This window comes from Phyllostomus hastatus, unplaced genomic scaffold (genome assembly GCF_019186645.2).
Source record: "Phyllostomus hastatus isolate PE091 unplaced genomic scaffold, TTU_PhHast_1.1 phas_scaffold_182, whole genome shotgun sequence".
NCBI lineage: Eukaryota > Metazoa > Chordata > Mammalia > Chiroptera > Phyllostomidae > Phyllostomus > Phyllostomus hastatus.
Window position 1 is genome coordinate 14,680,077 of NW_025334013.1, and position 10,683 is coordinate 14,690,759.

At 44.9% G+C, this 10,683-nt stretch overlaps 1 protein-coding gene across 2 annotated transcripts; it reads left to right on the forward strand.

Annotated features, from left to right (window-relative positions):
* The first annotated feature begins 6,160 nt into the window (after positions 1 to 6,160).
* PNRC2 (proline rich nuclear receptor coactivator 2) lies at positions 6,161 to 9,770 on the forward strand. 2 transcript variants are annotated; one of them, XM_045859821.1, is made up of 3 exons: positions 6,161 to 6,350; positions 7,238 to 7,443; positions 7,732 to 9,770. In XM_045859821.1, the coding sequence occupies exon 3, from the start codon at positions 7,750 to 7,752 to the stop codon at positions 8,167 to 8,169; it is 420 nt and encodes a 139-aa protein (XP_045715777.1). In that variant the 5' UTR covers positions 6,161 to 6,350; positions 7,238 to 7,443; positions 7,732 to 7,749; the 3' UTR covers positions 8,170 to 9,770. The 2 variants fall into 2 exon arrangements, with proteins under 2 accessions (XP_045715777.1, XP_045715778.1); XM_045859822.1 differs by having other exon boundaries at positions 7,242 to 7,443.
* The last annotated feature ends 913 nt before the right edge of the window (positions 9,771 to 10,683 follow it).

Genomic DNA, 10,683 nt, shown 5'->3' on the forward strand with positions numbered 1-10,683 from the left:
AAGGGCTCACTCTCAACGCCTAAGGCGGCTACCTCTGGGAGGTAAGATGTTGAGTGATTCGTGTTTATTTTTGTTTATCTGCCTTTTCTACAATCAATACACATCACTTCTGCAAGAAGACAAACTCTGACAAAAAAACGTTTGAGGTAGAAGGTCTTTGTTGCAGATTTGAGAGCAAGTCTCGCTGTGCCCCCGTCTCTTCCTCTGCAGCCTCTGCAGCACGGCGGTGGTGATGCCTGTCCCGCAGCGCTGATGCCAGGACGGGGTGAGAGGGTGAGCGTGCCAGCGCTCTCATGATGTACATGTAGAACGGGTTCCAAGTGCTGGGTGCTACAGCATGGTGCTTGACCGAGGGGAGAGCAAGAAAGCAGTTAAGGCAAAAACGTGTGCAGGAATTCAGGGCTTGGTGCACGGAACAAACTCGGGGTAGCCTTTGAGTGGTTTCGTATCTGACTTGATTCTCTTTAGAGCCCTCCACGATTTCTGTGCTAGGGGTGGTGTGTCTCTGCTCTTCACACCGTGAGTGTGAACAGTGGGGAGACAGGTGTTGCTATGGTCTCATACACTACACAAGGGGGATGGTCTCGGAGTCCGTGTTTTTCCCTTTAGTATTGGATGTCCCAGATTCCCTCTTATTTTCAATCCAGTTGCCAGTCTGAGCCCATTTTCGTTCTGTTTACACAGCTTCTGGCCTCGAGGACCGGGAGCTCAGACTCCGGAGTGGACCAGGAAATGGACAGCTTGTTCTACAGACTGGCAGGGAGCCTGATGGTAGAGCGTGGGAGTCTACCTGTGTAACACACACGTTAAAAACTAATTTACACAACTCCGGGTATTCAGGAGCTAGTTTCTTACTTTCCCCCATCATTTGTTTGCTGTGATCACCACTTTGAGGACGCCCCTTCCTACACGTCCACCCTCCCCCGCCCCCCGTCAGGGGATTGCTCTTACGGAGCTCAGAGCAGTGGTTCTCAATCAGCTGTGCAGGGGAAGCAAAACTACCTCCACCTGCTCAGGGGCTTCAGCAGGGCCTGAGAATTAAATTGTCATACAACAGATTAACAGGAGAAAAGCATTCAAATTTATTTTTTTAAGATTTTATTTATTTTATTTTTAGAGAGACTGGAAGGGAAGTGGAGAGGGAGAGAAACAACAATGTGTGGTTGCCTCTTGCATGCCCCACACAGGGGACCTGGCCTGCAACCCAGGCATGTCCCCCAATCAGGAATTGAACCGGCGACCCCCTGGTTCACAGGCTGGCATTCAATCCACTGAGCCACACCAGCCAGGGCCAAATTGATTTAATATAATGTTTAAGAGACACGGGAGCCTTCATAAGGAAAGGAACGCCCAGAGAAGCGGCAACGCTTAAATGCTTTTAAACTAGGTTGAACAAAGAAATACAATCATGGTAACACAGCCAAAATAAGTACATGGGGAGGCTAGAGGAACATAAGACTTATATTGAGAAGGTCTGTTTGCACAGAATTTTCTGGGTCTCCCTCCCACTCCCAATCTCGGGTGATAACAATGTTTCTGCCCTGGCCAGTGTGGCTGTGTGGCTCAATTTGTTGGAGAATTGTCCAGAAACTGAAAGGTTGCAGGTTTAATTACTGGTCAGGGCACACACCTGGGATGCAGATTCGATCCCTACTCTGGGTGCATATGATCCCCGATCTAGGCCCAGGAAGAAGGCAACTGGTCAAGGTTTCTCTCTCCCTCCATCTCTAAAAGCAATGAAAAATGTCCTTGGTGAGGAGAAAAGAATGTTTCTTTCCTCCCGGTATGGGGAAGACATTTTTCTCTCTTGTTTTCAGGAAGAGAAAAAGAGAGTGGTACCAAAGTGCCTTTCTTGTACCTGCTGTTTCTCAAGTGCTTTTAGCTCAAAATTATCCTTATGCCAAAGTGGCACATTTTGGAGTGGCCTAGTCTGCTGCTCCTCAGCTGGAATTCGGACACCCAAGCACCCAACCTCAAAGATTCTAATCCAGAGTGGGAGTCCATGCGTCAGAACCCTTCAGAGCTCGGGAGCGCCCCTGGGGCAGAGTCACAGGAAGTGTGGCAGATAAGCATTGACTTCCTGTGCTCTGTGTGGTAACCAGACCGAAGTGGCTGCAATGACTGAGAACCGACGTGTTGCTCAGGAATGTGTGAGCAACTGGGAATACGCGGCAGATGCTTCCCCAGGAAATCAGCTCATGGTGTGCACAGGGCGTATGTTTTGGTACCAGTTTGGCAATGAGATCAGAGCCCTAAGGCACGTCAAAATGCCAGGCAGGGGTCCCACTTGACTCTGTCAGGTTCTAAGCACTTGCTTTTCTTAACTGAAACAAGCCAGCAACTGACAGATCTGTAAGCAGAGCTGTACTCAGAATTCATACATGAGCTTGAGGAATAAAAATAACCAAACTAGCTTGAGATAGACTGGAAGGTAAGTAACCCAGCCTGAAAGCCAGTCAGTCCCACTAGTGACTGGTTCCACAGGTTTGGCAAACCTGGGCGATTGCCCCACCTGCCCGGCACCTGGGAGTCTAGCGAACACTAAGCATCAGCCTGCAACCTGCCAGTGCTCCAAAGCTGAACTTTCAGAAACACTTTCTTGCCCTACTTCTGCCTACGGATTAGGTAGGTAATGTATGTGAAATAGGTTTTGTTCATTTTGGCTCCCTCTGGCACATAATCCAAACAGATTCTCCTGGGAAAGGACTTCAGCGAGTATGGGCTCCCTTCCTTGAGGCCTCCATTCCACAGTCTGGTCCAGTGTCTGTGACCCGCGCTCGTTCGTGATGTCAGCAGGCTGACGTCTGTGTTTACAACGGGCATTGCCTGTCCTTGATCCTCGGGGGGAAAACTGAGGAAGCCAATCTCCTAGACACCAGCTCTCCTTTCTGATTTATAGTAAAGGAAACAACAGCTTTTGAGGTCCGTTAGGGCTGGGCAGGAGTCTCATTGACTATTGTCCCCCCACTTCTTGGCAGAGTGCCTGCCTCAAAGAACGCACCACATAAATTTTTGTTGAATAAATGTTTGGTATTAAATGCCCTTGTATTTATTTACTTATTTCTATTTATTTCTTTAAAATTTATTTATTTTTAAAGAAATATTAGTGTGAGAGAGAAACATCAATCAATTGTCTCCCATATGCACCCTGCCCTGGGGATCAAACCCCCAACTGAGGTATGTGCCCTCCCCACAAACCAGCCTTTTGAGGTCTGGGACGAGGATGCTCCAACCAACCGAGCCACTTGGCCAAAGAACACCTACATATTTGTTATGCATCTGGCTCCCAGCACTGGTGTCTGGTCTACATTCTAAGAGCTTTTTTGTTGTCTGCACTAACATTTCCTATTGGAACTGGGAACCACTAATTGGATTTGTTGATGGAACGGATTTTAAAGACCAGCAGGGGACAGGCAGAGGCTGTATACCACGTGCCCCGAAGAGGGGGTGTTTTTAACTCCCGCTCTCCAGTTCTGAGCTCCTGTGAGCACTTGGAGTAAATATTAATGACCCACGAGGCAGGAACCATTTGGGGAGGCTGCTGAGAGCCTGAGACATGGTAAAAACTTTGACAGTGCCCTCCCGAGGGCAGTGGGACTCGGACCTGGCAGGAAACTTGGTTCAGCCAGACGGCATGATGGAGGCCTCATAGTGCCCAAGCAGCCCGGGCAGCCCAGGCACCAGCCAGTCAGTGTCAGGCAGTGGGGAGGACACGGAGGTGACTCGGACAGATGCTGCAGGCAATACAGAGCCTAAGCGCTGGAGACCGAGTGGGTGGCTCTCAGCTCTAAACTGTGGGAGCCTCGGATTCTTCATCTGTACGCTGGAGATCAAAACAGCACCTACCCCATACATTGTGAAAAGTAAATGAAATTGTAACAGGGTGAGCCAAGAGGGGGGCCCCAAGTAGGGATTTGAAATGGGATCCAGAAGAGCTTAGAGATGATTGGCTCCACACCACAGGGCCACACCTGCCCCGAATGCTGGCAGCTGTGGCCAATTGTGGAAGGAGCCAGAAATGAGGCTGCAGAGGAAGATTGGTGCTGGCATTTAAACCCAGGCGTGGCAGCCATTTGGGGTCTTTTGGGGGAACTATGTGGCTTGGACGTGCTCCCTTTTTGCCACGTGGGTGCTGCCGGGAGCCTGAATCACGGACTTCTACTTCTTTCCGAGATACTGTACCCCAGACTGGGCAGAGGGAGAAGGAAGGACTGTGTGTGTTTGTGGGTATTCTAAGGAACTTTAGCCTGTATAACTTTTAAATAAATAATAATTCCTTTCCTTTTCACCAATCTCTGGCATTGAGAAACGTCTTTCCTCTGGTGGTGGGCAAGGTGAACCTAGTAGGTGCGGGGGGGGCACCCCCAGAGCAAAAGGGGGTCCGTTTGGTAGTAATATATGTTGTTCACCACCACCCCCACCCAGCCTGTTCTGTAACAAAATGACATAAGCAACAACAGGATAGCACCAAGAGGGGGAAGGCAAAATATTTGATACACTGTGTGTGTATTTACAAGTATCCAGTACATTACCTGTGTGTTTATACAGACAAGAATTGGGGGGATGGTTGGATTCTGAAATACAATAGGTGCCGCTGAAGTGTTTGTTTTAAATAAGTGAAAATTGGGTCCATGGAGGGTAGAGAGAAAGAAGAGGTGGGAGTGGGATGAATTTGAAAGATATTGGGATGATGGTAATAATAATTAGACAAAGTGCTCAGACTGAAACCAGACTGTTCACTTTGCAAACCATTATATTAAAGAACATATGGTAAGGGACTTTTCTCAAGTCAGTTTTGACCCGTTAAATACAGCCTGGCTATTTTCTGGCCGGATATCTAAGCCAGCTTTTTGAATTTTAAAGAAGTCAATCACACATTCAGAAACCTAGCAGTTACTTACCATGGGTAGTGCATCTTATCTGACTATAATAGCACCAGAAAGTCCCATGCTCAAAAAATAACTCTTCTAAATTAATTTGACTAACAAACTCCTTTTTAAAAATGTAGTCGCTTATGTCGTTTTCTTAAAGAAATTTAAGGCCCACGGCTAGAAGAACATAGTGATGGGGGATGACAGCGGTGATAAACTGAATATTAAAAAACGAATTAGGTGGAATTTATAAAACATATATATAAACCCAGTAACAAAAACGCTCATGTGTTCATAGAAAACGGTGTTCTCTTTTAAAACACTCACTTTGGACTGCTAATCCACTCACTCCACAGAAGTTGCCCTTTTCCTCTGCCCTGCACGTTGCTGGCACTATCAGCTGAACGCTAGCTTTACACTCGCACACTGCACAGGAAGGGGAGTAAGGGAGCCCGCATTTTTTCAACAAACTCTTCTCGTGCACTTACCATGTGCGAGACACTGTGCTCGGACAAATAAAACCTAGCTTTGTCCCTCGAGGGCGTGCACGGGGTGGGTGGGCAGGTGCAATCACAAATAGTCACCGTGCGCTAAGAGGAAGCGCTGTAATTTAGGTCAAGGACCAACTAGTTAAGAATTTTGAGGCTGGGGTTGGGAGGACGGGAGGAACCGCAAGCTCCGGGGGTTGCCAAGCTGTTTCCACGCGGAAGAACAGAAAGGGGGTGGGGGTGGGGAGTATCAGGAACTAAAGGGCAGGGGCCAGGCCGAGGAAAGCAACTTGGTTGAGAATCCTCCATCTGTAAAACACTGCGCCGCTCAGTCACCTGAACTTGGGAGCCAGATGGCCCGTTTAGTCATCCCCCTCGGCCGCCCAGGGAAGAAAACAACCCGGGAAATAAGGGCTGCGCGAGAGCCAGGTTGGAGCTGCTGCCCTGGCAGGCGGTTCCTGTCCCTTTCCAGGGGCCAAATGCGCGCCGAAGGCGGGATCCTTGGGTCGGGGTTCCGGCATCGCGACCCCGAGGAGTCAGCAGGTCCGAGGGCATAGGCCACCGCGGCCAGAGGTGCTGGGAACAGCTGGGCGGGAGCCTCCAAGGCGTCCCGTGTCAGCTGTGGGCCCACAGCAGTTGTTCCCGACATGCTTCTCTAGAGGATTTCAAACCCTCGCCGCAACCACCACCCTCCGTTTCCTTAGCCACCCCAGCAACAGGCGGTGGCCTGCGTCTCATTGGCTGGGCCCCGCGTCGGTGCGTTTTGATTGGCCATCGTGCCTCCCAGCCCCGCTCCTACGCTCGCCACTGCCTCCATTTTGTCGGTAGAGGCAGGAGGAGGAAGTCGTCGGGACGCCGAGGTGGTGGTAGCTAGGTCATCCGTGCTTGTGGGCTTTGTTCTTTCCGTGCCTCGTCTCTCCCTGGAAGGGGAGGGGGCTTCGTCGCTGAGGAGGATCCGTAGCTACAGTCCGAACTTGAAGTCTTGAAGTCGGTGAGTGGCAGCGGCGCCGCGGGTACGGCCATGTTGGCGGCCGTGCTCCCCATTGTTGGGGGGAGGCGAGATCTGGGAACCCGGCGGGGCACGGGCGGCCGGGAGGACCGGGTCCCGGCCGGGCTCGAGACAGACGGACGGAGCCGCTCCGAAGCCCCGTCGGAAGCAGCGAACTTTCCGGGCTCGCTCGCGTCGTGAACAACTCAAGTTCCGGAAACTCGTAGTTAATCGGGGCTGTTAAAACAGCCCGGAAGGCCCTATTGCCCTTTCGAAAAGAAAAGGGCTCACCGATAACCTGGTTTCTTGGAATAGCAGGTGAAAATGGGCCCTTGAATGTTAAATAATCACTGTAGGGAGGCATTGTCATGTGCCTGAGATGGGAACTGCCTTGGCTTGTTAATGGCGTGTGAAAACTTATTTTAAAATGGGGAGGAGTTGAGTGCTCCTAATGAAAGAAAACACCGCCCGAGGTAAGCATGTTGGGAATACAGGCTTTGTGAAAACGGATGTGTCGGAAGATTGGAAAACGAATTTTAAGCCAATTTCTTGTTACGGCTGTAAAGGCTAATGCTTCCGTATTTTGACTTAACATTGTGGTCACAAAAACCGTGCGAGAATCTGCAAAGTCCGCAGGAAAAAGGTATGAACAACTTGTTGCAGGGACTTGCAAACATCCCTCCCGTCCCAAAATTTCCCAGGAACGAGTTCCTGGGTCTCAAGGTCAAGAGTTCTTAAATGATGACAGGGTAAAAAAAAAAAAAAAGCCACCTTCAGATTTTCTGCGTTTAGTTCAAGAGCTAGTCATTCTTTATTTCTGTAGTAACTATAAACAGTCACTTCTCCTGTGTTTTTGATTTGAATTAATGAAGTAATCTTTACTTTTCTAGCTAGGACTTCTCCCAAACTTGTGTGCTGAGGAGACTCAGATGTTGGCCTCGGCTCCTAAGCTGGACTCAGCAGATTGGCCCATGAAAACGTCTGTTTTGAGACAAAGGAAAGGATCTGTCAGAAAGCAACATCTATTCTCCTGGGCTTGGCAACAAGGAAGAGGACAGAGAGTGGGAATCCTGCAATCTGAAAAACAGACTGAAAGGTACAGAAATACTCGTAATTTTTTTTTTGTAATGCAAACATTTTATGGTGGATTCACCCTAAATTGTTTGGTTGGTTGTTTTGTTTTTTTAATAGAGGACTTTTAAGATTTGTGGGTAATAAGTTCATTTTTCTTAGGTAATAAAAACTGCATATAATGAAGTGTGAACATACAGTGAAGTAGCTGAATAGTACATTTTTTGAGTCTTCCCTAAGATTTCTGGAGTTACCATGAAGCTTTAAATTTCTTAAATTGGAAGTTTACTCAGTATTTTGTTTCCACTCACAGGTGACAAAGAAGCTGAAGATGGGTGGTGGAGAGAGGTATAACATTCCAACTCCTCAATCTAGAAATGTTACTAAGAACCCACAACAACTTAATAGACAGAAGACCAAGGATCAAAATTCCCAGATGAAGATTGTTCATAAGAAAAAAGAAAGAGGACATACTTACAACACATCAGCAGCTGCATGGCAGGCCATGCAGAATGGGGGGAAGAACAAAAATTTTCCAAATAATCAAAATTGGAACTCTGGCTTATCAAGTCCCAGCTTACTTTTTAAGTCTCAAACCAACCAGAACTATGCTGGAGCCAAATTCAGTGAGCCGCCGTCACCAAGCGTACTTCCTAAACCACCAAGCCACTGGGTTCCTGTCTCCTTTAACCCTTCTGATAAGGAAATAATGACATTTCAACTTAAAACCTTACTTAAAGTCCAGGTATAAAGTAAGATAAAGTACTAATGTTTAAATTTAGTAATAATTAAGGGTAGTTGTCAGTTTCATACCAAATTCACTAGGGTATTAATGTCTATAAAACTGCTAATTAATGTAGAAAAGACAATTAGACTTCATCTGGTTTTGTGTTGTGCACTGTGATATGTAATGGTATTATCAGTGCCACTTAAAATAACTAAATTGCTGATAACTCTACTTTTTATCAAGTGTTCTCAATTGCGCAACTCCTAGGTGAAAGCAAGTTTAGATTTGGGAAATGGTAAGTAAAGGAATCAACTTTTTCTATTGCTTGTTTGGGTAGAATACTGATTGAAGACTATCAAGTCAGAATTACTTGCTGAAAGCCAGTGAATCTGATTATAAGCATCTTGTTAAGACAGGAAATGAGAATTAGTTGAGTATTGAAAGTTTTGTGTCCTAGAAACACCTAAACCAGTAATATGCCAACAATCTGATGTACTGCCAAAAGAAAATGTGAATTTTCCTTACGGAATACTTGAGCAGTTTAGTGATCCGATTGGTGGTGAATGTGGAAGGGGCACTAGGAGCAATTCAGAATGAACAGTGTTTCTCATGTGCAGTGGATAAGTGACTGCAAAAAAAAGTGCCAAAACCATTTTTATAGAATCAATTGGTGGGCAGAGTAGCTTTCAAAGTGCTTTTTTTTTTAAAAAAAAGCACTGCACAGGCTATTCTGTGATCTGGCCTCAAATCATCCCTGCAAAGCTTGCTTAAAATAGGGAGCTACATAATGTGAAAGTTTTGAGTACGTAGGAAAGAGCCATGTAAATATATGTAATAAACTTGTAGCATATGTAAAGTTTTGGCATTTATCCTACAAAAATAAAGAGTATTTTAGTATAAATTTGTTGAATGTAAGACCATAGACTCTTTTTATGCCTATGGCCTAATTTTAAAGGTCCAGAATAATTTGTTTTTAAAGCCTGCCCTTGTGCTAAAGTGCCAGTGTATGTATGTTAAAATTGATCTGGTTGTAAACTATATTTCAATAAATACTAGTGTAATAAGTTTTATATAACTGAAAAGGTTTTAAAGCTGCTAAAACACTTCCTATTTTTAAGAGATGTGAAATGCAGTATGGGACTATTTTAATTTTTATTCCTTAAACCCAAAGATTAACTATTAAAGGGTCCATCCAACTTTAAAAATTCATACTGGCTTTGAACAATTTTTGTAACTTAGGATACATAGATTAATGCCAGTGGGGTTTTTTTGGTCACCAGTAAGTGCAACCAAGGGACCACTTACTGAAATGATGTGATTGCTTGCATAATACCTTGATAACATTTTACCCACCTTTAGAAATAAATGCTAAGTATAACATTAACTCAGTAGTTAAAAATGTGGGGATTAATTAAAAATTTGATGGTAACTGCCCTGTTTTCTAATTTGGTGGCTTTTTGAATATTTTAAAGCAGAATGGCCGGTTTGTATTTTTCCAAATAAATTCAGGCAAGATAATATTGCTCAAGTCAAATAATTATATCCTAAGACAAGTTTATATAGTACTTAATGTGCACATATGAATTTGAAGCATGAAATTAAAATAAAACTGCTTTTTCTCCCCAGTGGGTTGTTTATTTTATAAAAAATGCTGAGTGCTTAATACTGTTCTTAGAATGCACATAATTAACCCAACTGACTTACATTAAGATTGCTTTTAAGAAGCAACCAATTTGCTGATATATTTGGATTAGTTCAACAGCTACCCAAGAAAGCAACTACAGGTGACTCTCCAATCAAGACTTATTAACAAAAGGCTGTAGAAGTTTCTGATTTGCTGTCAAGTTGAGTAAAGCAGGGTTTAACTTATCTCCCCTTTAGGTTTACTGAAAAAAATTAGCACAAAAGAATTCCTGAAATTAATTGGAACCAAGAACTTTTATATTTGTTGGTAATTCTTCAAGTTTTACCCTAGCAGGACAAGGCTCTATTTTCTCATACAAACTAGGAAACAACTGGTTCGGAGAAAGTCAACCCCCCGTTTTATCCCCAGTGCCATTTCTATGGAAAATGCCAACAATTGCCAAGTTTTTTCCTATACTGCACTAGTTTCACTACATTGAACAGTTCTCACTCCAAGTGTCTGTTAGTCCAGTGTAAGATTTTTGGTTTATGATGGACTGAAACAGTGGAAGTTCAGAGGTTTGAGGGTGGAGTAGAAAAGCTTTAGCCTATGTGTCACAGATAATTCCCAAATCATTGTGCGTGCACAAACCTATCCTGCAGGGCTGAAGGCCCCCAATGTGAGCCCTTGGTCAGTGTTAAATTGTAAATTTGTCCTATCTTTGTTGCAGAGTGTAATCATGGCATCTGAGTCCATTACTTATTTAAGTTCTCATCTTCACAAAAACAAGTACAAAATGGAAAGAAACTGAAGGGTTTTCAATAGGTTTTCTAGTATTTAATTGCTTTCTCATAGGCAATTTATAAAACAAGAGGGACAGTGTTTTTTAACCTTAACAAATGAAAATCTACCTA

What these genes read in the sequence shown, in the direction of transcription:
- PNRC2 (XM_045859821.1), top strand. Translation starts at nt 7,750, where the DNA reads ATGGGTGGTGGAGAGAGGTATAACATTCCAACTCCTCAATCTAGAAAT.